The following is a 27,290-nucleotide window of genomic DNA, read 5'->3' on the forward strand; positions in this document are numbered from 1 at the left end:
TAAATTTCTCCAGATGCCAGCCCCATATAACGCTACTGAGACGCATCTGCTTTTATTAATATATAGCAGCTCTTTGACTGGCTTTTTGCCCATCTTTTTGCTAAAAGACTTAAGGGCCATTATGGATTTGGAAAAAAGTAAATTCCTGGCCTGTATTGCCCTGTTCCAGTTCCCAGTATGGTCGAAAAGAATCCCCAGATACGAAAAAGTTGGGGTATGCTGTAGTGGGGTTGACCCAATAAACATTGTTTTCTTCTTTTGTCGGACGTTTCCCCCACAATTCATCACATATGTCTTGGTACAATTGATTTGAAGTTCGAGTTTATCCATAAAACCACTAAAAGACGAAATCATGGCCTGCATAGCTAATGGGGTTCTGGCCATAAGCACTGTATCATCTGCATAAATAAGTGCAGGTAACCAGCGAGTCGTGGCACTTGGGATATCGTTACATTCATTTAGGAGTGAGTCCTCTAAGTTGTTAATGTAGATAGAGAATAGGAATGGGGCAAGGACGCACCCCTGCCTCACGCCCCTCCCTACTCTAAATTCCCTTGTACACTCACCCTTTAAGCAAAATCTGACCATAGCACCAGCTCCATTATATAATTCTCTTAAAAAGCTGATGATATTAGCTTCTACACCCATGCTAGTTAGGATTGTCCATAATTTGCCATGGTTTACGAAATCAAATGCTGAAGTGAGGTCTAAGAATGTTAAATAGAGTCTACCTCCCTTCGCCGTGGTATATTTCTTAATCAAAACTGATAGATTAAGTACTTACTCCGTTGTGCCAACTCCTTCTCGGAACTCATATTGGAGATCACTTATGATATGGTGTTCCTCTGCCCATTTCTGAAGTCTATCTAAAATGACTCTCCCAATAATTTTTATGGTAGAGTCAAGTAGTGATATGGGCCGATAACAGGCACAGCTGGATCTATCACCTTTTTTAAATATCGGGATAATAATCGATTTGTACCATGTATTGAGTATTCCTTTAGAGCAAGTGGCATTAAAGATCCTGGTAAGTATCGGAGCCCAGAGATCGATATTCTTTTTAAAGATATCTACTGGAACACCGTCGGGCCCTGGTACCTTGCCCCCAAGACTGGACTTGATACCCTTTATTACCTCTTCAAGTTGGAAGTTAAGTTGATGGCCTTCTACATATTTCCCCTTAGCCATAGGTCCCTTTATAAGGTCAGTGGTGGATACTGATGTTTTATATAAAGTATATGCATTCACTATAACGGTGTGAACAGTCTGGCACATGGTGCCCCTGAGGTAATAACCAATTATTCATTGTCAGAAAAAAAACTATTTAGTTAGGCAGAGTGTTCAAACATTGCTATGTCCTCTCTATAGACTAACACATAATCTAAAATACTATGCTCCTCATACACACTTGAGAAGTAGGATTACATTTTATCCTGTTGGCCATAAAATCTCCAAATGTCTACTAGTTAAAAATATGTAATAGCTTCAGTGAGCGCTGCCTCCATATTTGGCTTCATCCCAGGTCTTGGAGGAGGGGTGCATCCTAAAGTCTACAGCCCATAGTACTCTGCAGCTCATGTAAGGGGCTATTATCCTCCCAACTTCATGGAGTAACAGTTTGTACTCTACAATAGGGGCATATACATTTATTTGACAGGTGTTGTATACCTCTAACTGAACCACCACTATTAAATACCTCAATGGGTCTATACCTGTCTCTCAGGGCCGAAAAGCAGTGCCCACTGCTATCGATCTAATTACACACTAACATAGCTCGAGTATGTGCCTGTGAACATGTACCAACTCCATTTTTAGGTCTCGCCTTGACAGCGCATGTGCTGAATGCGCTGTCTCAGCGAGACTTAAAGTTATCTGTATATTGGCTTCAACTCTGTGTAATTTCTCCTGCCCCTTGCGATTGGTTTGAGTCTGGCATTGCTGTTTTTTTCTTGATTTCTGTTGGCTGTTAATCCTATGGTAACTTACATGTAGTTCCGAAGCAGCGGCGCCTAACTACAGTTTCGTCCGCTTCGCTCACACTTAATTGCTTGCAGTGTGCCATCTGTTTTTCACCCCTCCCTGATGGACGTGTCAGATCCTGCCAACAAATATAAGCGCCGGACGTGGTCGGGGGCGTGGCCCCTCTCCTCGCCTTGTTTCACGTCCAAAAGCTACTTTGCCACGCGGCCGTTTGGCTTTGCATCCTCCTGTTTCGTTGTATCACAGGATACCTCACTTCCTTTCAGCCTTCCTTTTATCGTCTTTATTTATTGATTCTTACCTCTTGGCTGCCTATTTCCTTTTACTTTGCCCTACCTTTTAACTTATATTGGACAAATTGAAGGTTTGCTCTTTGCTTCCTGCCGCAATGACATAGTCACTGCTGAAGCCACACAGGAGGCTACTCAGAGCCTTTGCAGTGCAATACTTCTCGTATTAGTCAAAATGACAGCTATTGACATTACAAATGCAAATTTTTATTTAATTTCAAAGTATGCCAGTATTAGCATAAACAAAGAAATTCCTTTTACGAAGAAAAGGGCGCAGTACCACAGGCTGTTACTAGGTGTCCCTGGTCCTGCACCCTTTGCTTCGTGAAAGAAATTTATTTGCATATTATGCTACTGCTGGCATACTTTGAAAAAAAACATTATTAGCATCTGCAACGCCAAGAGAACATTGGTCAAAAAAGAAGACCGACAAAACGTGTAAAATGATATGCAACTTTGACAAACAGTCATGTAAATTGTTTATTTTCTTGTTTCAAAGTATGCCAGCTGTAGCATAATAAACAAAGAAATTCCTTTCACAAAGAAAATGGTGTAGTACCGCAGACTGTTACTAGGTGTCCCTGGTCCTGCACCCTTTCCTTCGTGAAATAATTTTCTTTGTGTATTATGCTACTGCTGGCATAATTTGAAATGGAAAGAAGCAGTTGCAATGCAACAGGTCTCACATTTGTTTGAGTTATTGGCATTGTAAATGACAATGCCTAATATTTATGTGTTGGTTTATGAAACATAAATCAAACACATTGCAATTTCAATACCAATGGCTTAAACCTGCATAATTGCGAGACCTATTGCATTGCAAATTCTTGTTTATCCTGTTTGTCCACCTCTGCTCTCAACAGATATGTTTCCTGTAGCATCATATTCTGGACTTTGTGTCTCCTGAGATAAGAATGTACCCTATGCCTATTAGATCAGCTATTCAGTGTCCTCACATTCCACTTTGGTAATATTCTCTGCATGGTGTGCCTTCATTACGCAGGTAAGGCTTTCTCCAAAAGACCCTTCCTGCAGCAACTGCTGGCCCTCCCAAATGTGCCAACAAGTCTCTTAAGATTATCAAGTGACCATGAATTAGACCTACCTTCCCATTAAAGGTTCATTATTCCCTCAAATAAATTTAAACTACCCAAAAATCTGCAGGTGGAGTCTGTCTGGTACAGGGTCCATTCACTACAAGGAAGACTTCCGCCTCGTGTGAGGCCGCCAGCTTGGTATCCCCAACAAAGGAAACGCTTAAAGAGCTCACAGGGGGCATCTTACTCCCCAAAAGGGGTCTCTGACTACTCAACCTTCTTCCTCTACTACCAGCTCCAAACAATTGATCAATCTTGGACAACACCCATAACTTAAAAATGAAGCCTAGTTTCATCAATTTCTGCACGATATCAGGATTTACAGTTCTCTGTCCCTGAATCAGAGCCTCATCTGCTTTTACTATGCTACACCATCTCCCGATCCAGTTGTAAAATCCCCCAGGATAGATCCCATGACCTGCGCACAAACCAGCGGGGTCTCAGACATTAACATGAGCTATTCTACTTCTCTCTCCCCATGGTACCCTCATTTTGGATGATCACCTTAGTGGTCTAGATTAGTTTATTCCTGCTCTGACGTGACACTTGTCGACTCTCTCCATTTCTGCCTCTTGACTTTGAGCGTGCTTATGAGTGCGATTGCTACCTCCTCTTCACCCACGTTTTTATCCAGACATGTCACGTCCTAAATCTACACCTCATGTGGCAGTTTGATAAAAGTAAATGTTTCCCTGTGTGGCAAAAGCGTTTTTCAGAATCTTCCACTTGACTTTCTAATGAGTTTGTCAGGGTCATCAGCTTGGATACCTGTTGTTTTAGGGCTATCATCTCTGTCTTTATCTTATTAACAGTGCCTTCCACTTCTTGACTCTATCCGAGATTTAATGCTGGTCCGTGCAAAGTATGTCATCCTGGCCCTCCGTCTGTCTCATGGTCCTCTGTGGGAGAGGCTGCAGGGTGGTGAACTGCACAATCATGCTTATGAGTATTGCGCCTCCTAAGATGACGTGAGTATGACTCAAAACTTAATAATCAACGGTGCTATAGATAAGAGGAATACCCCAAACCTCCAAACTAGACCGTAGTCCACAAACAATTTGTACATATGATCTGTGCACACGTTCGTTACATTAACAGTATGAATACTGTGCGTATTTTGCAAAATCACACAATGACATATGTTGATAGATGTATTCTTTTCGTTTAGTTTTTTTCAGATGCCCAGCCAACACGTGTTTCGTCAGTGTGTAACCCAAGACTTCTTCAGGGCTATAAAAATGCATAATGGTAACAGGTTACATAATTGTAATCGCACCAAACACATCACATTGTGGTAGGCTGATAACCTGTGACTTTAAGTGCAAAACTCACCCATAGTGAAAACCAATTTCATCCAGAATTCAGTAATCAAAAATATAAAATCAATATCTTCTTGGTAACCAATCATATCATGGTATCTCTATATTGTTTTTTTATTTTTTTTAATTTTATTGTAAGACTTTATTGGCAGTTGTCAATTACACAATACATCATTCGCGTGTTCAAATATCGGTTGCCACGCCATAGTCATTTTGGTGTTTGTAATACACAGCTATTTAGCCGACAACCTTCCGGTCCGGCAGCATGTAAGTATATTGTGTTCGAGACATTCCATCAATAGATAACGAAATCAATTGTCTTACTTTTTTCATATTTTGTTTAAACCAAAACACAGACTCATTAGGAATAATAAACAATATAACAAGATATCTTTATACAGTCAATCGTTCATATCAGTGGGTTTTCCCTATGTAGTATTCTATTCCTTTCTAGCGAGCTTCTTAAAATCCCCCCCTCTCAAGCCCGTATCCCTCCCAGTATTCCGTCAACGGGTATTTATCAATCCCCCAACTCAGTTTCCTCATTGGAGCTGTCTTCTTCCTCTTCCGGTAAAGGCTCACACAGATCACCTCTATACTTATTCCGAGGTAACCATATCCTGTTCCATTTGCGAGGGTTGGCTCTTATTTTATAAACCGCTCGCTCGGTCACCATCAACCTATCCATGTGCTTGCACCATTGTGTTGACGTCGGTGCGTCCGCTGCCCCCCATTTCTGCGCTATATCACGCTTGGCCGCCATCGTTCCTATTGTCACCCACAGCTGTCCCTGACGTGTTAGATCAGTCTTCCCCCATACATTCAGCAAACAGACTCTCGGGTCCGGTGTGAGCGACACTTCTAGTGTTTGTGAAATGGTCCTCATGATACATTTCCAGTATTCACTAATGATCGGGCATCCCCAAAGTGTGTGTAGCAGTGTCCCTTGCTCTCCGCAGCCTCTCAGACAATTTGGATGATCAGTCCTATGTATTCTGTATAAGGTAGTTCTGGTGTAATACACTTTGTGCAGTATTTTAAATTGTATCAATCGAAAGCGGGCCGACACTCCTGCCTCCCGCGGGGATGCCAGTGCGGCATTCCAGTCTGTTTCGTCCATTTTCCCTAATTCCTCCTACAATTTATTTTGTAGTTTAGTTAATGGATCAGGTAGGTTGTTTAGCAGCTTTCGATAAGTGAGTGATGTAGCCCCCGTTTGCATAAATTCAGTGAGTAGGCAGTCTTCCAACGGTGACGATTCGGGGACCTTTGTCCCCGGCTCGATGGCTGCCATTAATGCATGTCTTATCTGTATATACCTATAGGTCTCAGTAGGTCCTAGGTCATATTGTTGTTGTAAGAGTGAGAATGGGATCATGCCAGTACTAGTCCATAAGTCTCCCACTGTGGAAATTCCTATATTGTCCCATTGGGTGAATCCCTTGCTGTATCTCAGACACCCCAGTGATTTAGTGTCCCACAAAGGTGTAAGTTTAGTTATTACACCCCCCCACTTCAATCTAGTCTGTGCCTTGTGCCAAAGTACTACTGTATGTTTCGTCGGGCCCACCAATTTTGCCATTAGACTTTTATTATATAATGATGCCAGTAAACTGTGCGTGCCTAGCTGTGTTCTGTACGCCAAATAAGCTGGGTCTTATTGCGATGCGTGGATCCATTGGTTTAACACCTTGAGTTGGGATGCCCAGTAGTACAACTGTACATTCGGCAGTGCTATCCCACCGTCATATCACCCATGGTTGAGTTTTATATGTGCCACCCGAGCCGGGCGTTCTCCCCATAACAAACCTGAAAGTACTGCTGTCACCTTTTTAAAATATGAGGGTGGAACTAGGGTTGGCGTATTTTCCAGTACATACAAAAAACGTGGAAGTGCCTTCATTTTAAACAGGGCCGCTCTACCTAAAAGTATTAATGGTAAATTTGTCCAGTATCTTGCATCTGCCTTTAAGCGAGTGAGTGGAGGTAACAAGTTTTGAGTAAAATGGATCGAGGCATCTCGGGCGACGTAGATTCCTAAGTATTTAAACGAGGAGTCTGCAATTGTCAACTGGCATTCATTGGGTAGATGTGGCAGAGGACCTTTTAGTTCATAAATGACCGATTTCAACCAATTTATGGTGTAGCCAGAGTGGATACCATGTGTATTGCATGAATCTAGTAATATAGGGATGCCAGTGGCTGGGTCGGACAGGTATATTAACATGTCATCAGCGTAGAGGGAAACTCTGTCTTCCCAGTGCTCCCCCAACTCACCCCTTTCAGCAATGGAGTGTCTCTAATGACCGTTGCCAGTGGCTCTAGGACTAACGCAAACAGCAAGGGGGAGAGTGGGCAGCCCTGCCTCGAATGGTATTTCTCGTGAAATGTGTCCATTGGCCGCCACATGGGCAACAGGTTCTGTGTATAGGAGTTTTATCCAAGCGATAAATTTAGGGCCGAAGCCCATGTGTGCCAAGACTGCGAAGAGGTACGGCCACTCCACTAAGTCGAACGCCATCCTGGCGTCTAGTGATAGAATGACTGCTGGTTCCATCAATAGGGGGGCCTGCGCCAGTGCACCATGGACTCGTCGGAGGTTCAGTGCCGTGCTCCTATGGGGCATAAAACCGGATTGATCTGGATGAATCAGTCGGGTTAGGTGAGGCATCAATCTGGTTGCCAATGTTTTCGCCAATATCTTGGCTTCCGCATTGAGCATCGAGATTGGGCGGTACGATGTACACTCAGCGGGAGGCTTTCCGGGTTTCGGGATGGCAACTATAGTTGCCATCCGTTGATCCAGAGGCAGTATCCCTCGCTCCAAGCTATCCTTATACATGGCCAATAACGGCCCACTTAATGTGTCCACCATCGTTTGGTACCATTCAACCGGGATACCATTGGGGCCTACCGCTTTCCCTGTGTGTAGTGTGTTGATTGCTGCCTGTATCTCTTGTATCATTACCAAGGGGGGGTTTTACCCAAAAAGTCGCTGGGACCTGGGTGTTAAGCAATACAAAAATAGAGGGGTCCCAGAGAAGGAACGTAACGCAATAGGTACGTAGATTACTGAATCAAATACATTTCAAATACATCATATTTAATAAAGTCAACATTGTCATTACATCACAATGTGCTATATGTTCAATGCAATTTAGAAGTGTAAAAACATTATAGCCCCAAATAAGGAAAAAAGGGAAGGAGAGTGATGTGTGAAATGAGGAGAGTAAAGTGATTGAAAAAAAGAAGTAAATTATATATTCAAATAAATACATTCATTGTCACTTATAAAAGGCTATAACTTATTCAAGCCAATATCATACAAGAAACAAATAAAGGAATCATTCTACGGTCACAGTAATGAATCTCTTAATCTTGAATAGTGCCGAATGATGTAGTAAGTAGAGCCGTCGACGTTTCGACCCCTACATGGAAGGTTAACTTGAACCCTTACAACGGGGTCTTCATCAGGACGAGAAGGATTTTGGGGCAAGATAATTCATTGAAATTCGGGCCAGCCGGCACCGAATCTATGGAATCTGAAGAGCAACTTCTGTGAAGTCAGCAATTGATGAAGCCGAATATGTTCTTTAGCTAATTAGTACTGAATGTCCGACCTTCCTAGTTGGTGGATTAATGGGGTAGAAAAGGCTTCCTCAGCTGTCAAAGCATCAAATGATTGGTACCGGTATGGTGGCACGATGGCGGTGGAAGTTCAATCAGCAGTATATCCGAGTCCCTGCAAGATAACTCAGATAGTCAACATGCTATCGATGGATGGCTTTAACGGCGACAATACCAACAGCGTTTCTTAATTCACTGTAGGCTGTAGTGGTGTGGATTCACTGCAATTTGTGAGCGTTGCCGCAGCTGCGGTCTGTGACTCAAAAGTGCCTCGCTGTTACGAGTCGAAGAGGCAGGCTACTTCCGTGTTTGGATCATCTCGTCGTTTCCTTATTTGGGGCTATAATGTTTTTACACTGCTAAATTGCATTGAACATATAGCACGTTGTGATGTAATGACAATGTTGACTTTATTAAATATGATGTATTTGAAATTTATTTGATTCAGTAATCTACGTACCTATTGCATTACGTTCCTTCTCTGGGACCCCTCTATTTTTGTATTGTATCTCTTGTATTGTCAGGTCCGCCTCCAGTTCATCTACTGCATCTTGGGGTAAAGTCGGGGTGTGCACCGTTTGGAGGGCCAGTGTCGCATCACTCGTCGTGACTTCCCTTTCTGGAGTATATACTCCTTGAAAGTGGTCCGCGAGGATATAAATTATTTCTGATGGGTGCGAATGCAGCTGCCCACTCGGGTCTGCCAATTGTAGTATGGTCCTGCTACCCTCTTTTTTCTTATCCAGCCACGCCAGTAATTTACTGGCCTTATCACCTATGTCGTATGCTCTAGTTGCCGTCGCTGTTTTATTCTCAATCGTTTGCTGCCGCACATGATCATTATGTGCTTGTTGGCATAGATTAAGTGTGTGTAGTGCGTCCTCTGTTGGGTGTTCCATGTGTGCCGCGTTTGCTGCCTCAAGGTCCAGTTCCAGCTCCCGCAATTCCCTTTGCCGCGTGCGCTTATGCCCTGTTATCGTTGTAATGGCATGACCTCTCAGAACCGTTTTGTAAGCTTCCCATAGGGTAGTGGGGGATGATACCGAGCCAGTGTTCTCTACTAAGTAATTTTGGGTCGCTTTTTTCAACTCTTTCCGGACATGTGGTATCTTAATATAACCCGGATAGATTGGGTACAGCCTTTTGCGTACCCTTCCTGAACTCGAGAGGGTTAGTGTGAGGGGGGAGTGGTCCGAGATACCCCTGGGCCTAATCTGTACGTCACTAATTGTAAGGTGACCGTCCCCTAGTGTGAGAAAGTAATCTATGCGGGACAGACTATTATGAGTTGCGGAGTAGTAAGTGTACTGGCGGCCCTCAGGGTTGAGGTGCCGCCTAAAATCCAACAGCCCTTGCGCCTCGATAAAGTCGTGAAAACGGGACGGGCCAAGCGTGTGTGCTCGGGTCGGGTACCTATTTTGTGTGTTGTGCGCCACTGCGTTGAAATCTCCTCCCACTACTAGGTCACCTTCCGGAAGATCTAACAGTAATTCCCCTAATTTGGGTAGAGTAGTCGCATGCAATGCTGGAGGAATATACACAGAAACAATGTTGAGTGGTTTGCCTTCCCATTGCCCAATTGCCACTGCAAAAAGGCCATACTCATCGGCTCTTGTGGAATGCAGTATAAAGCGAGACGCCTTTTACATTAGAATGCCCGTTCCACGAGACCCGGAGGTAAAGTCCGAGTGCACCACCATACTATATCCACGTCTGTCCAGTGCTTTGCTCGCCATCCCCACCAAGTGTGTCTCCTGAAGAAGGATTAGATCCAGATTCAGTCTTTTAATGCCCTGTAGGACCAACCCCCTCTTTATCTTGTCTCCTAGACCCCTCACATTCCAGGACATCAATTGTAATGGAGTAACCGGACCTGTGCACGTGCTCCCATTTATAGTAGCTGATTGTGTGTTGTGTGCCATTGCATATCCACTAGGTCTAACTTGTTTACTTCAGGATCTATTTGCCATAGTGTTCGGTATATACCCATCTGAGTGTTCAATTTGTCGTGCTGCACATTAGTTCCTTGAGTCAAACAGAACAAATAACAAAAAAAACCCTATACCCCAAACAACCCCCCTCCCTGCCCCCCTGCTATACGGACATAAAACCGCCCGCCCCCCCAACTTAGCAGAGTGCCTGTCCCATCCCCCACACCAAATACTTGCTCGCAGGGGTGAAGATTCTCCGGAGCCGGCGGCCCCTCATACACTCCTCGGAAGCCCTCAGCCCAGTGTCCTGTAGCCAACCTTCAGACAGATCGCAAAGTATAAGGTCAAGTTTTTGATTGTCCTCCAGGAGATTAGTGTTCTTTGCTGGCGCCATCGTCCATTATATCCCCGTCTTGTGAGAGTTCTTCCTCCGTTCTGTGAGACGTTTGTGAGCCCTCCGGAAGTCCAGCGCTTTTGTCCTTTTTCGATCTGTTCGATCTGCGGGGTTGTGTTGCCGGTCTCCATCCATTGAGCCAGTCTCTCGCTAGTTCAGGAGTGTCAAAAAACCAAGTCTTGTTGTCTGATACCACTCTCAGTTTAGCCAGGAAGAGCATGGAGTATGGGATCTCTCTCGCTCTTAGTTCCTTCTTGACCTCCAAAAACGTCCTCCTGCGGCGCGCAACTTCTGCCGTATAGTCTGGAAAAAAGGCCAGTGTGGAGTTAAGGATCTTTTCCAGAGGGGACACTCTAGCTGCCTGCAAAATGGCGTCTCTGTCACGGAAGTTGAAGAGACGGGCCAAGATAGGTCTTGGGTTCGCGCCCTGCTTAGGTTTACCCCCCGGTACTCGATGCGCTCTTTCCACGGAGAAGAAGGCAGATAGTCCCTTTGGTTGGAGCTCTTTTTTAATCAGGTCCTCCACATACAGGTCTGTTGCTCTATTGCCTTCAGATTCCAGTACACCAAGAATTCTTATGTTATTCCTTCTCGAGCGACCTTCCTGATCGTCCAGTTTCTCACGCAGTGATTTGTTTTCCACCGCCATTTGTTGCATTGTCGTTTGAAGCTCAGAGACGTCTTCCACTAGGGACTTCGTGACCACCTCCATCGATTTCACTTTTTCAGACATTTTTTGAAATTCGGCACATATCAATGTAATTTCAGAGGATATTGAGCCCACCGTGGCCTGTACTTGAGTTAGCGCTCTCATGATATCTTCCAGAGTTGTCTTCTGCGTGTTCGTCCCTTCCGCCATCTTGCCGGCTGGGGCCGACGGGGAGGATGACGCTCCACCACTGGCAAATCTATCAATACGGGTCTGTGTTGTGGCTCCCCTTGCGTTTTTTCCAGCCATCCTTGCCCCTTCGTACACCAAGAGTCTTGCAAGTTATGCCTCCCAGTCTTCCGGGGTTCCGTGGATTCTGGTGTGCCACTGGTCTTCACCTCTCTCTTTGCATGGACAGTAGGCCCATACCACCCGTTACACTCAGGTTCTCGCAGAGTGTAGTTTTACAAGTTCCCGAGTTAGTTGGGAGCAGGTACTATAAGGCCAGAGGTCCCACTTTCAAAAGGTCGATCTCGGTACTGTGGCGACGATGTTCAAAGGCGGCTGATGCACTGAACACTATGTGCTAAGATGGCGGACCGACCCTTTGTTCTTCTTTGGTTTCGGTTTCACCTGTCCGTCGTCTGAAAGAATTCTTTTCTGACCGTATTTATTTTGTCCTTTTAGACGTGGCAGAGTCTAATCATAACTGCTCGAGCAATCCTCGCTGTTATCGAGCCCTTGACCAACTTTTCGGACCTTGGTCGCGCGTTTCCGGTGTGGCCGAACCGAGTTGCCCTCGCTCCTTCTCGGTCGATTATTCAGGAGATGTCCCGGCTTGTTGTCGCTTTCAGGCCTCAGGGTCGCCACGACATAAGTTTCGTCTCCGGTGTCGGACAGTTGTCAAAGTTGCTGCCCTCGGTTCCGCCCGGTCCTAGTCTTCGGGACCCTCCGTTAGAGCATCATCCCTGCACGGATAAGTGGTCGGATATTAGGAGAGGCCGTTCGATCTACGGAGCTCTTCTTTTAGGCTGCCGCCATGCTCGGCTGCTAGCCACGCCCCCCTATATTGGTTTTTTCAGCGCACATAGAAACACAAGATGACATTACTTCAATTTGGTCATATATAACTACATTATGTTAATAGAAATATTCACGTGCGATAGTCTGTCATCATCTGCACACATACATAATACTGCGTGACATATCACCTTATTACACAACTCCCAAGTGCCCCTAATAAGAGCCCATCTATAGAATAGTGGGAAACTAGGACAGTGGTGTTAGAATCGTGAAATAGCTCAACCGCTGGAGGCTCATCTTACCTGTGGGACAGCTAGTTAAACTTTGATATGTACTGTTCAGAAAAAAGGGGGAAACAGAGAACGAAATGCAATAAGTCACTATTCTTCAAAAGTGACGCATAAAAGCAGATGTACTCTATGGTGAGAAAATGAAAGACTAATCATCTCACCTATGAGGCAGTCAGAATCGACTGTATATAACCGGTCAGAACCAGAAAACGGAGCGCTGTCGGAAGAGATCATATGGAGTGTATTTGAGTAAAGCAAATATAGCAGCCTGTCCTGAGTACAAGTCAGCCGCTAATATCTGTTAGCTACTTCCCATTATAACTCAAACCAAAAATTGCAGGCGCGCTTCGATGGCTAACATAGCCTAGCGAATAAACAAAAGGTATCAGCACCATGCCCCTTTGAACCAAACTTTAAACCCGACCTACACCCGGGTGCAACTACCACTAATTGCGTGGTGGTTCAGCTAAAACTCCTATGACAATAATTACAGGTTAATCAAGATCGATAATGCCAGTAACATTAATGCAGTGATCCCACATACCCAACCTATTCCCCAGGTAAGAATAAGTTTAAAAAAATTCTACAACCCCACACATGTATATAGCACATTTGTATTTCTAAAATGATCCCATTTAGCCAAGGAGAACCGGACCACAAGTTCCGAGCACGCGGCCCGGGGCTTGCAAAGTATTGAGTCTCTTGGCACCACTAGCGCACCATGACCCTGTCTGCCCCTCGTGTCAATCTCCATAGTAGCTGCATTCACCGACGGGGTAATTTAGACTTATCTAATATAGCTCCACTTTAAGTATCAAGCAGCAAGTACGCTGCCGGCATGGCGCTTAGCGTGTGCCGCGGAAGTCAGTAACCTTCCTGGCATTCACCGCAGAACCTAAATACGTGCAAGGGCTAGAGCGGCGACCCATCCCAGAAGTAACCTGAAGTGAGTCCAAGGACCGGAAGTAAGTACATTCAGCTGAGTGGTATCAGCACGCACTACTAACATATATAAAACTCTGGAAGCGTTCAGAACGTAACATAATACAGTGAAGTAAAAACCGCATCATAACGTCCCTCAAAAAGTATTAAAACCCAAGCTCTGGTCAGTAATACCAGAGATTAACCTGTACTTATTGTCATAGGACTCTGTTTTAGCTGAACCGCCACGCAATTAGTGGCAGTTGCACCCGGGTGTAGGTCGGGTTTAAAGTTTGGCTCAAAGGGGCATGGTGCTGATAACTTTTGTTTATTCACTAGGCTATGTTAGCCATCGAAGCGCGCCTGCTATTTTTGGTTTGAGTCATAATGGCTAACAGATATTAGCGGCTGACTTGTACTCAGGACAGGCTGCTATATTTGTTTTACTCAAATACACTCGATATGATCTCTTCCAACAGTGCTCCGTTTTCTGGTACTGACCGGTTATATACAGTCGATTCTGACAGCCTCATTGAATTTAGCTACAACCGGGATGGAAGTACGACCTATGTATAGGTGAGATTATTAGCCTTTCATTTTCTCACCCTAGAGTACATCTGCTTTTGTGCGTCAATTTTGAAGAATAGTGACTTATGGCATTTCGTTTTCTGTTTCCCCCTTTTTTCTGAACAGTACATATCAACGTTTAACTAGCTGTCCCATAGGTTACATGAGCCTGCAGCGGTTGAGCTATTTCACGATTCTAACACCACTGTCCTAATTTCCCACTGTACTATTGTTGGGCTCTTATTAGGGGCACTTGGGAGTTGTGTCCTTATTTAACAAGGTGATATGTCATGCGGTATTATGTATGTGTGCAGATGATGACACACTATCGCACGTGAATATTTCAATTAACATAATGCAGTTATATCTGACCAAATTGAAGCAATATCAGAAGAGGGACTACGCAGCCCCATAGCCAAATGCACAGCTCTGTGCCGCTATATAGCGTGCACTTAATATTCACAGTCCTTAATCCCCGAAGAAGGGCACATGGAGGCCCGAAATGCATTGGGTTTTTTAACTACACAATAAACGACTACTTGTGAAGGACTTCTTGCATCTATCACATTCTTTCATGAAGGCCTGGATTGGCACGGTTTGAATGTCAGAAATCTGAAAATTGGCACCTGACCCGATTGATGGACTGAGAATGAAACAGTGAATCAAATGTTTTGAAAAAGAGTTAAATTATAGATAAAAATGGTTGATAAAACATAAAATTGATTAAGGACTGTGAATATTAAGTGCACGCTATATAGCGGCACAGAGCTGTGCATTTGGCTATGGGGCTGCGTAGTCCCTCTTCTGATATGTTTCTTAACGAATGGCAGTAGGGCATGCCTCTAAATCTAATTTGCACGCAATTCAAATCGAAGATGGATTAACTTGATGAACAAAAAGATGTTGGTTAAAACTGGTGTGCATCCCTCCACTTCCACAAATTGAAGCAATGTCATCTTGTGTTTCCATGTGCGCTGAAAAAAACAATATAGAGATACCATGATATGATTGGTTACCGAGAAGATATTGATTTTATATTTTTGATTACTGAATTCTGGGTGAAATTGGTTTTGACTATGGGTGAGTTTTGCACTTAAAGTCACAGTTCATCAGCCTGCCACGATGTGATGTGTTTGGTGCGATTATAATTGTGTAACCTGTTACCATTATGCATTTCTATAGCCCTGAAGAAGTCTTGGGTTACACCCTGACGAAACACGTGTTGGCTGGGCATCTGAAATAAACTAAATGAAAAGAATACATCTATCAACATATGTCATTGTGTGATTTTGCAAAATACGCACAGTATTCATACTGTTAATGTAACGAACGTGTGCACAGATCATATGTACAAACTGCAAAATCATGTTGCTCTGCTGCAATTTGTTATTTTTGTCTTTCACCAACTTGCAGTTCATCCAATTTAGCTTTACTATGCTCATGTCGGAGTGTTCCGGTGTATTTTAAAGAGATCCGTTCCTACCAGAACCAAGGCAAGCCACACTCTCTGTCTACCAGCCCAGTCTTACCACACATCTCAGTTTTCAGTGAGTATATGTGGTTTGCTCAACAAGTTCCACAGGTAGAAAACAAGTCTGCAGCCCCTTCAAATCACAGATTGCAGCAAAGACTTGTTCACAGAATGTGCTCCCTCCAATAGAATAAAGGGCTGTCATCTCCCCAAGATATGTTTGTCTGCCACTATCATGGAGCGCCCATCAGTCAATTCTGGCTCGGTATCACTTTGCAAGGCACTGTTATATCCTGGGGCTCTGACCGCACAATCCCATATCATCATCTCACAATTGGTTGCTTTTTATATCACCGTAGGTTACCTTATCCTATTCCCGGAGGGGGGTGAGTAATCAATATACTCCCACAGGCTGATGAAGCCAACCACCATTGTGTGTTATATGGCAATTCAAGAGGTATCCAACTTTTACAGCTAGTGGGCCCTGGCAGCTCTGGTAAGATCTGCTTGACCATGCCTAGCTCTGCAGCTCTCTCAACCCTCTCTTTTACCTCCCCGGAGGGGATGCTGAATAAGGAGGGGTAAGCAAACCTCAAGAGCGCTTGGCTTGACAATGACCACTCATCAGGGCAAAACACCACTGTCCTGAAGGGGTTTCAGCTCCCACATCTGGCACTCCCCTGGCAAAGGGTGCCCATTTTGTTCAGCTCCACAACGTAAACAGTCCACCAGATGCCCTCCTCGTCAGGAAGGGAACACAAAACCTGGGTGTGTCGTGCAGCAACTCCCGCTAGATCGCAGCCCGGTGTCCAGTTGACAGCGCCAGCTCATGGCTCTGGCATCTTGACACCCTAATCCTCACAGACCCCAAACACTTGCGGTGCCACTGCACCAAGGGCCAGATGTAGGTAAATCCTTTTTTCCGACTCTTAAATACTGACTCATACCGAATCGGTATTTCAGAATCGGAAAAAGGGGTGTAGCAAAAAAATCTGTAAAATTTACCAAATCGGAATCACTCGGAATTCAAAATCGGTATTTACCGAATCGGTATTTACCGAATCGGTAAATACCGATTCGGAAATACCCATTCATACCTATGGTCCTTCTGGCCTATAGGAATGAATTGGATTTCCTGAATCGGTATTTACCGAATCGGTAAATACCGATTCGGTAAATATCGAATCGGGCATTTAAAAAAAATTACATGTGAGCCTGAAAACCAATCAGGAACACCCACCACACCCCACAACAAAGGTACAGAGGAACCAACCAATCAGAATCAAGCACCCCTACCCAGTACCTGGGAGAGGCCACACCCATTAAGGTGCAGAGCAACTGAACTGTTTGCAGAGCAGGAGGAAACAGAGAGGAGCAGGCTTTCCAGAGCTCACCTGATCATCAGAATGGAGTCCTAGGATGGCCAGAAGGATGCAGCAGAGCGCAGGAGGAAAATAAAATTCAGCCCAGAAGAACTGCAGGTGCTTGCTGAAGATGTGGTCAAGCACCACACCCAAATTTTCGGAAAACAGTATTTGCATGTTGCAGAGTCTGTGAAACATAATACATGGCTTGACATCCAGACAAAGTTCAATGCCATTGGGGTGACGAACGGGGAGATTGATGACCTCAAGAAAAGATGGTACGACCTGCGCATCATCACAAAGAAGAAAATTGCTGCCCAAAGAAAGGAAGCTGGTGTCACAGGTGGGGGAAAACAGAGCTCCAAGACTAACAGAGCTTGAGGAGCTTGTGGAATCCACCCTGGAGACAGAAAGCATCCATGGAATTGGGGACACAGATAGCTCTGCCAGAGCTGCAAAGAAGCAAGGTAAGATGCATGGACAGTAATCCCCACCCATAACCCTGTCCCCCTTCCCCACTGTGTGTGTAAGCATAACACTCCAGAACAGGTTTTACTGATGGCCAGCAATGCATCATGGGAGACGTAGTCATAGGTACATACATGCAATGCATACACCATAGAATCCAGCAAGGCATGCCACACACAACTTCGAGCAGCTGATGTAGACTAGGCAATTATGTGACATACATGTAATTTAATAGTGACACACAGGTGAACAACACCACTGACCCAATGTTCATATATTTTCACAGGAGAGTCCTCACACAGTACAGCACCAGAAAGGGAGGAGAGGGCACCAGCACCTACATGGAGGGAAAAGGAAAAAGAAAGTGCAGGTCACAGCGCTGTTGAGAAAGAGAACACCACATCCCAGGAAGCCTCAACACCTGAGCAAAGGCACAACAACACAGCCTCAGTCACCTCTGTTGTTTGGGACACAAGAGTTGGAACCAGCAGCACTTTTGCCAACAACACAGTCATCTGTGCAGGGAAAGGCAAGGAGGCTTGATGGGCCCCCTCTGAGGATCCTGCAAACCTCAGATGAGGAGGATGAGGAGGGTGAAATGCAGAGAAATCCACCTGTGGCTGACAAGGCTAGGCAGCAGAGTACTGCAGGTGCTGTGCGGGCCAGTGTCCTTGGCAGGAGGGCACAGGAGAGAGGTGAAGGCCAGGAAGGAGAGGGGGTCTTCTGTGGTCTGGAAGCCACCATGGTAAAGGTGCAGCACCTGCAGGCAAAGGCAATGTTGGCAGTGCACAGGCAGGTGCGCAGCATCAATTGCAAACTATCAAACATTGACCATGGAATTGGCAACATGGCTGTGAGCATGAAGGCAATTGCAAAGGGGATGACAGACATCACACAGTACATGAGTGCTCTGTGTGACAAATTGGATAGAGACCACTCAGAGCGGCGCAGGGAGCGCTAGTGTACGCGGCAGCAGTCTAAAGCCCTGAACCGCTTTGCCACAGCAACCTCACTGCTGTGCCGGTGTTCTGTAGCAGTGCAGGATGCAATTGTGCACTGCTGCACTGATTTATCAAGGAGGATGGGGAGAGTCAACTCTGCCATGGAGCAGATGTTCACGAACCAATCAGGCACTGTTGGTGACACAGGTGTGGAGGAAACAGAAGGGTCCACCAGCAGGAGTAGCTCCAGCACTCCTGTCCCTGAGATGCGTAGGAGCTTCAGGCGCAACATTTTTGACCCAGGCACCACCGAAAGTGTGGAGACCCAGCCTCGTGCATCCCGCACTGTAGTGCGTGGGCGCAAACGTTAAAAATGCCCTCACTCCACAGGACAGGTCACAGTGAGGTGAACTGTGACCACGCAGTCATGGACACAGACATTGTAGGACAATGGTGTTGGATCTTTTACATGCTGTAGTGACAATTAAACTACATACTTCACATACTACACCTGTCTGTTTCTCATTAATTACTTAGAAATATCGACGTATGATCTCTGCCCGTCTCAATCTCCCATTTGTTGCTGCTCCTGTTGCATGGGGATCTGCCTGTTCTTGGTTATCATCAATATCCTCGTGATGTGTTAGCTCCACCTCTGTGCCTTCTTTGGTGGCAAGATTGTGTAACATGGCACAGGTCACTATCATCTTGCAGCACAGGATGGGGGTGTACTGCCGTGCACCTCCACTCTTGTGGAGGCAGTGGAACCGGCTCTTGAGGAGTCTGAATGTGTGCTCCACTACGTTGCAAGTAGACCTGTGAGCCACAATATAACGCCTCTCACTCCTGGTAGTTGGATTGAGGTAGGGTGTGAGCACAAAGGAACGCAGGGCATATGCACTATCGCCTAGGTGGTAAAGAGAGGTCCATTAGTTACATACTCATGAAACATACATCTGCCATGACTATCAGGGTGTGTCACAATTATTTACCTAGCAGGTATCCGTCCCCAAACTCTCCAGCAACAAGGCGTGTGTATATCCCACTATTCTGGAAAATGTAGGAGTCGTGGGTGCTCCCAGGAATTGTTGCCACTATGTCTGCAATGATGTTGCCAACATTGCATATCACCTGCACATTGATGGAGTGCGTTGACTTACGGTTCTTGTAGATGTGTTCAGTGGCTGCAGGTGGACAGAGTGGAATGTGGGTGCCATCTATGCAGCCTATCACGTGAGGGAAGTGTGCCAGTTGGTAGAAATCAGTTTTTATTTTCGCAAGTTCTGCAGGTGTGTCAGGGAACCGGATGTAATGATCCATTCTCTGCGTCATGGCCTCAAGGAACGTCCGGAAAAAACGGGGCAGGCAGCTCTGGGACACACCACCAACTGCAGCAATCACACTCTGGTAGCTCCTAGAGGCAAGCAGGTGTAGGCTACACAGCACCTGCACATGGGGAGGGATGGTGTGCGCCCTTGGTGTTGGGTGATCCAGGTATGGGTGGAGGTCCCTCATCAAGTCCAGGATGGTTCTGGGGTGTAGCCTGTACCTCTGCAGTATCTCTGGCTCAGTCAGTTGGAATAGGGTGATCCTCTGCCTGTAGACCTGCTCCTCCCTTCTCCATACCCTCTCTCCTGCTGCCTGTAGCCGTAGCCGCCTCTCAATCACGTAGAACTGTTGCATTTGGGCCCTTTTTTATAGCCTACAACTGGTCACCCCCTGCTTTCAATCCATGGTAAATACTGACTCTTAAATACCGAATTTCATGGAATTCGGTATTTTTTTACTTTCCTACATCTCGATGGGCCTTTTTTACCATTTCTTATTTACCAATTCGGTAAATAAGAACTCTGTAAATAAGGATTTGGTAAATACCGAATCGGAATAATACCGACTCATATTTACCGATTCGGGTACTTTTTGACACCTACATCTCAAATTCCAAATACCGGTTGGTAACGGACGAAATTACCGCATTTCGTCCGTTACCGACCAGTATTTAGCTACCTACATCTGGCCCCAAGTCTTCTTTATGCTGTAGCCTCTACACAAACACCCGAAAACCTCTGGAGGGGACCCTGGGTTTGCACATGTCCTGTCCCTACCACCAGGACCGCAGCCCCTCAGCCATGCTACCACTCGATCCAAAGAAAATGTCCGCTTGCATCCTTTAAACCTCTTGGCTGTAAACTACCTCAGGGCTCCAGTATCCTTTTCTGTTTGCGGTTGCTGTTCAAGACGGGTTAGGGACTATGGATTTTACTTTTTATGGCATTATATTATGCATTATAACTGCTGGAAGCCCAGAGATCTCTGCTCTTACATCCTGCCAGCCATCTTTCCAGCTCACGTCCTTGTTTGTAAGGCTTAAATTGACCGTGCAATTTTGTCAATGTGACGCTGTATGCTTATTGAAACTATTTCCTTTCAATATTTCTTATTTGAAAAAGCTAAATATGAAAGATAGCGCATTAACCACCTCTGCTACATGTGTGGCTTATTTGATATTTCTAACATACATGCTGTTGTGTTTTTGACCAGCTCTAAAACTGGTGTGCTCTTATTACTGAAAAGGTTTTAGCAGCACTGGGATCCTTTTATTCATCTTCTAGATACTAAATAACTGCCTAGGATAAGTAACGACTTTTAAGTGCATTAGAATGTGGATTGTTGCAATGATTAAGAATATGTTGTCTGACTGGGGAAAATATAACTACTAGAGCATCGCTGTTTTATAAATGTAATGAAGTTCTGCTGATTCAGTTTTAATTGACGAATAAGGAGTGCATTGTGTATATTTCATTTGTACATCTCTAATAATAACTATTTTACATTCAGGAAGTTGGCTCAGAATTGTTAAAACAAAGATATGTGTACACGGAGCCTCGCTTATCTATCTATGGACAATCACCACATGAATGGCAGAAGCTAGCTGAATGGTTCTGCAAGCAAAAAGTCTACGCGGAATTTATGAAATGGATGATACAAGTTCCCAGAATATAGTAAGATACCAATGTTGTTTTTGGGGAATTTATTGCATGCCTATCCTCATTTTGCCTTATGATGTGTGTGCAGATAGGACATAGATGATTGGATATGGCTGACTTCCAATTGCAACAAAGATACCCTAGTAAGAGGGAATCATAAGCTGGGGAGTTATGATGGTATGTGAGTGGGAGAAGGATTCTTGGATGAGAGGTGTGGGTTAATGAATAAATAGTGTATTGTAAAATATATATGTATTTGTGGCTCTCACTGGAAAAACAGGTGCTATATTTTGGAAACCTCACTAACCCTATAGCAGCGGTCTTCAATCTGTGGGGCCCGACCCCCAGGGGGGTCGTGGAGTCCTGGGAAGGGGGTCACAGATTCTGCAGAGTGCAGTTCCTGGCATTGGGCTGATCGAGGGTGCTCACGGCGGAGGCCTAATTCACACCGAGGTGTGAAAAACATCAACGCCTCATTAACAAGTAAAAGGTCTTTTAAAGACCTTTCAAGTACTTGGGTGTGACTGTCTGTGTGTCCCTGAAGCTGTTTCAGCCGGGCTCACATACACGAGCTGGGGGGGAGGGGGCTGGGGGAGTGGCAGTAGTTTAGCCCTTTGAGTTCAATGGATGTTGCGCACCTGGAGCTGTGGGTCCCATGACACGTCCCCCCCCCAGCAGGGAGGCACAGAGATGCCCTCCTGTGAGCGGGAAAGAAGAAGGACGGCGACACAGAGAGATACTGATCCCCCCCCCCCCCCCCCCCCATGAGAGAGGCACAGAAAAGGTGGGTGGATGAATGATGGGTGGATGGATGGATGTAAGGCTGAAGGATGGATGGATGTGGATGGATGTAAGGCTGAAGGATGGATGGATGAAAGGCTGAAGGATGGATGGATGGATGTGTGAAAAGGTGGGTGGATGAATGCTGGGTGGATGGATGGATGTAAGGCTGAAGGATGGATGGATGTGTGAAAAGGTGGGTGGATGAATGATGAGTGGATGGATGAATGAAAGGGTGGATGGATGAATGATGGATGTATGGATGGAAGGATGAAAGGGTGGATGGATGAAGGATAGATTGGTGAAGGATAGATGTATGGATGGAAGAATGAAAGGGTGGACGGATGAAGGATGGATGGATGAAAGGGTGGATGAATGAATGATGGATGGATGGATGTGTAAAAAGATGGGTGGATGAATGAAGGGTGAATGGATGGATGAAAGGGTGGATGGATGAATGATGGATGTATGGATGGGAGGATGAAAGGGTGGATGGATGAAGGATAGATTGGTGAAGGATAGATGTATGGATGGAAGAATGAAAAGGTGGACGGATGAAGCATGGATGGATGGATGGATGAAAGGGTAGATGGATGAATGATGGATGGATGGATGTGTAAAAAGATGGGTGGATGAATGATGGGTGAATGGATGGATGAAAGGGGGGATGGATGAATGATGGATGTATGGATCGGAGTATGGAAGGGTGGATGCATGTATGAATGGATAAAAGGTTGCATGGATGAATGATGGATGGATGTGTGAAAAGGTGGGTGGATGAATGATGGGTGGATGGAAGGAAGGGTGGATGGGTAACGGATGGGTAACGGATGGGTGAATGGATGGATGAAAGGGTGGATGGATGAATGATGGATGTATGGATGGATGGATGTGTGAAAAGGTGGGTGGATGAATGATGAGTGAATGGATGAATGAAGGGTGGATAGATGAATGATGGATGGAAGGATGAAAGGGTGGATGGATGAAGGATAGATTGGTGAAAGATAGATGTATGGATGGAAGAATGAAAGGGTGGACGGATGAAGGATGGATGGATGAAAGGGTGGATGGATGAAGGATGGATGGATGTGTAAAAAGATGGGTGGATGAATGATAGGTGAATGGATGGATGAAAGGGTGGATGGATGAATGATGGATGTATGGATGGAAGGATGAAAGGGTGGATGGATGAAGGATAGATTGGTGAAGGATAGATGTATGGATGGAAGGATGAAAGGGTGGACGGATGAAGGATGGATGGATGGATGTGTGAAAAGGTGGGGGGGTGAATGATGGGTAGATGGATGGATGAAAGGGCGGGTGGATGGATGTATGGATGAAAGGGCGGATGGATGATGGATGGGAGGATGAAAGAGTGGATGGATGAAGGATGGATGTATGGATGGGAAGATGAAAGGGTGGATGGATGTATGAATGGATAAAAGGTTGCATGGATGTGTGAAAAGGTGGGTGGATGAATGATGGGTGGATGGAAGGAAGGATGAAAGGGTGGATGGATGGATGTGTGAAAGTGTGGGTGGATAAATGATGGAGGGATGTGATGAGGTCTAACAGGCGCATTTATGGTTGTCAAAAGTTGATGATGAGGAGTACCAGTTTCTAGAAACTTTTGTCGGAAGGGGGTCCTTACGCCTAAAAAGGTTTTACATGGGGGTCTTGGCATCAAAAAGTTTGAAGACCTCTGCCCTATAGTCATTTTGAAAATGTACCTTTTTCTCATCTTTTGTATCATTATTTTTCTGAAGGTCAAGCACTCAAATATTGAAGGACACTAAGGGCGTCATTGCGATGTTGGTCAGAGTTGCCTCTTACTCACATTGCCATGGATGTGGAACCGACAACCTCCAGTCGGTGGTCCAAAAACCGGAATTAGGATGCTACCGCACATGGTGTGGTCGCAAACCTTAATTTTACAATGGGAGCTTGTGTGGCGGTCCATAACTAGCAACCTGGGAATGCGTCAAAAATGCAATGTCTTCCTAGGGGAAGTGCAACGAGGAGAAATATCTCTATCTCTTCTTGTAGTTACCTCTTTCTAAGCATGAATCACTTTGCAGCCCACTAAGAAAGAGGAAAAAGCCTCAGAGCATTGTTTTGTGCAGGAAGGTGTCCCCTCTCTTCTATGGGACCGCCATCAATATTCATAAGCACTGAATGATCCCACTTACATGCGGGGATCCAAAGCACTTTAAAAATGATACACATATTTTTAACAAGGTTTGTACCATAGTACCTTACATATATGTTTGCAGTCTAAAGATGAATAAAAATATCCATATTTAATCAAATTTTCATTAAAAAAAAAAGTAAATTGCATAGCAATACGTCATAGAAAATCTTTCGCAAACCTTTTTTTAAAAGGGAAAAGAAAGGGAATATGAGACATTGTTAGCTAATGGACTGCAATGTAAAGCATAGTAGATACAAATGGTGCTGTGACTTAATCTCATCATGTCTCACAGGTGACAATTAGGTTAGTTAATTTTTCCAGTTCCTGGTAACTAGCTCCCGGGGCACTGAGCTCTGCCTTTTTTGGCAAACATCTTATGGAAGATTTTCCAAACCTTGTATTCAGACTTTCCACTCTCTGTCTCTTGTCATTTTGGGTAGTTTGACACCCATTTCTGAAAGAAAACTATATATTTTTTCTGTTTAAAACGCCTATGCTTCTTGTGCAGTCCCCTTCCTATGGGAAAAACAAAGCACAGTCAGACCCCGACAGAATCTGCATTATGTGTCTTCCTGTGGAACACATCCCTGATTGCTGTACCCATTGTCAATCCTTCCCCAGAAAAACATTCATGGATAGACAGATCATCAGACTATATGGGTTATGGTAAAGGAAGGAAGAACATCCTGCCAGATCTTCTAGAATCCTTGGAGAAGGCCAGTCTTCTACTAGAGCTTCTTTTTTCTACTCCAATGACTCCCCTACAGGTAGCTCCAAGGAGAACAAGCATTGGCATAGCCAATAGGTCTCGCCTTTGGGACCTTATAAGTGTTTAGCAATGCAAAAAGGTAATATTGGTGCACCAAGGATATTGTGCATAATTAAATACTTATAAGGTCCCAAAAGCGAGACATATTGGCTATGCCATAGCCTATTGGCTATGCAAGCGCTATATAAATGCAATTACAACATACAACTTATTTTCTGAAAGTGTAAAAGATATCCTTTGCATCTGTCTACTTTACAGGATTCCAGAAAGACATTTCTAAAAGCATTTCAACAGGCTAACACCATGTCATTAAAGACGCCACGCAGTTCCGTTTTGCCAGGAGCTCTGATAAAGTCATTAGTTATCTCATTAAATGTATTCACGGTTAGAGCTGCGTCTGAAGGCACTGTTTAAATAAACTATATTAGGGGCAATGTATTGCAATGTACATATAACTTCAGGAGTATGGATTTTACTTGCTGATTGACTGTAATTATTAGGCTGTTTTACTATTTAAGTCATTATATAGTATCGTTTTTTTAATATAAATTACACAATACATTTTTAACTACCTACAATTGAGTACTGTCCCAATTAAAGGTTGAGTCTCAGTTTCCAGGTATAAATCCAGGGGCACACCTTTGAAAATGGTTTAAATGGCAGCCTCCACGGAGGGCATCCTGCCCTTTAACTTACAACCAAACCTGCCCACACATTCCAAAGTGTTCCCTCTCGGAGCTAGGGGAATGACTGTGGCAGGGCTTAATTTGAGCCGGAGCTTGCCGGTGCTTAGCACCAGCACCTAATTATGAGGGCCGGGTCTACAATCACGCACGCTGCATTATTAAGTGCACCTGCTGTCCTGCCGCCAGTAATGGATTTATGAGTTATGCATTGCGTGGCACTGGCACACACAGAGAGCGTGTGCTGTGCAACTGCTGTGGTGCTGTAAGTGCTGTGCTGCTGCCTGTCACTTAGTTTAAGTTACCCTTGTGTTGTACTGGACTGTTGTTGACTCACTCAATGCATGCAGTAAATTGTAAACACTTACTGCGTAGGTGGCGTGAGTGACGTGACTGACACTGACTCTGATTGGATTCTCAATTCCCTCCTCCTCACTCTCTTCAAGACTTCCGGCCGCGGATCAGGCCCAGTGGGCGGGACACTGCACACTGTGTAGTAGTTGTTGTTGGTCTACATCTGCGGGGGTTGGGGCTGTGCGCGGCAGAGGCAGTGACGCGTGCGCAGCTAATGCTATTGAATGCACGCACATTTTCGCTTCCCGCCCCAGCATACCCGCACCTCTCCTCACCAGCCACCGAGTAACCAACGCACGCCGCCTTTCAAAGTAGCAGGAGTCGGGAGCTGGACGACAGTGACTGAGGTTGGCTTTGGCTACTGCTGCAGTGCATAGCTCTGGACTGCTCAGCAGGTGAGGGCGAGCGAGGCAGGGCCTGGCAGGTCGCAGGCGCCGTGGTGATTACTGGTCAGGTTTTAAAAAATTATTATCTTGATTGGTCTACCACTCTACCGGCGTCTGGTCATAATGGCCTCCTGGGGTAGGAGGCCGGCACCGGCGGCCGTATCATCATAATTGAATTGAAATAAATCAAGCTGCGCAGGTGAGGCAGGGCAGGGCAGGGCCTGGCAGGCCGCAGGATTACTGTTTTTAAAAAAAATCATAATTGTTGATTGGGGACTAGTTTGATCATGATGGCCTGGGATAGGCGGCGTAGGCCGGCGGCCAAATCATGAATTAAAAAATAAAGCTGCGCTGGTGAGGCGTACTAGTTTACTTTTTTATGTTGATGTATGATCCATCCACAGTTCAACCCTTCAAACAGAGGGCGCCGGCCTAGGGACAACAACGTAGAAGTTTAGAAGTTACATACTGCAAGACTGCACCCCAGGAGTGAGGTCCTCTGACTACTCATACTCCTGTAATGTCCCATGTAAGCGGGATCCTTTTCCACCTCGTCCTGAGTGCGTGCGGGTTGTGTGCCCTGCATGTCAAGTGTGAAGCTGGGCTGCGTGATCAACACAATGATGGGTGTGTGCCTGAGAAACACAAAACAACCACATCAAGCACCATGTTTTTAGCCGTCTTTTCTTACTCGGCAAGCTCCTAGCCTTAAAAAGTCCCCATTGGCGCTGAGGGACAGACTGATTATCCTGTGAGGTTCTTGTCAACTGATCTGCACATGCAGAAAAAGAATGGCTATTGTAATCTG

General features: G+C 45.1%; 1 protein-coding gene across 1 annotated transcript in view; it reads left to right on the plus strand.

Annotated features, from left to right (window-relative positions):
• LOC147712585 (AMP deaminase 1-like) overlaps positions 1–27,290 on the plus strand; it is a 2,876,771-nt gene that overhangs the window by 1,602,876 nt on the left and 1,246,605 nt on the right. The window contains exon 9 of the mRNA XM_086923285.1: positions 21,171–21,334. Within this exon, the coding sequence (XP_086779411.1) occupies positions 21,171–21,334 (164 nt within the window). The remainder of the gene's footprint in view (positions 1–21,170; positions 21,335–27,290) is intronic.

This window comes from Lissotriton vulgaris, chromosome 5, assembly GCF_964263255.1.
Source record: "Lissotriton vulgaris chromosome 5, aLisVul1.2, whole genome shotgun sequence".
In the NCBI taxonomy this organism is placed as follows: domain Eukaryota; kingdom Metazoa; phylum Chordata; class Amphibia; order Caudata; family Salamandridae; genus Lissotriton; species Lissotriton vulgaris.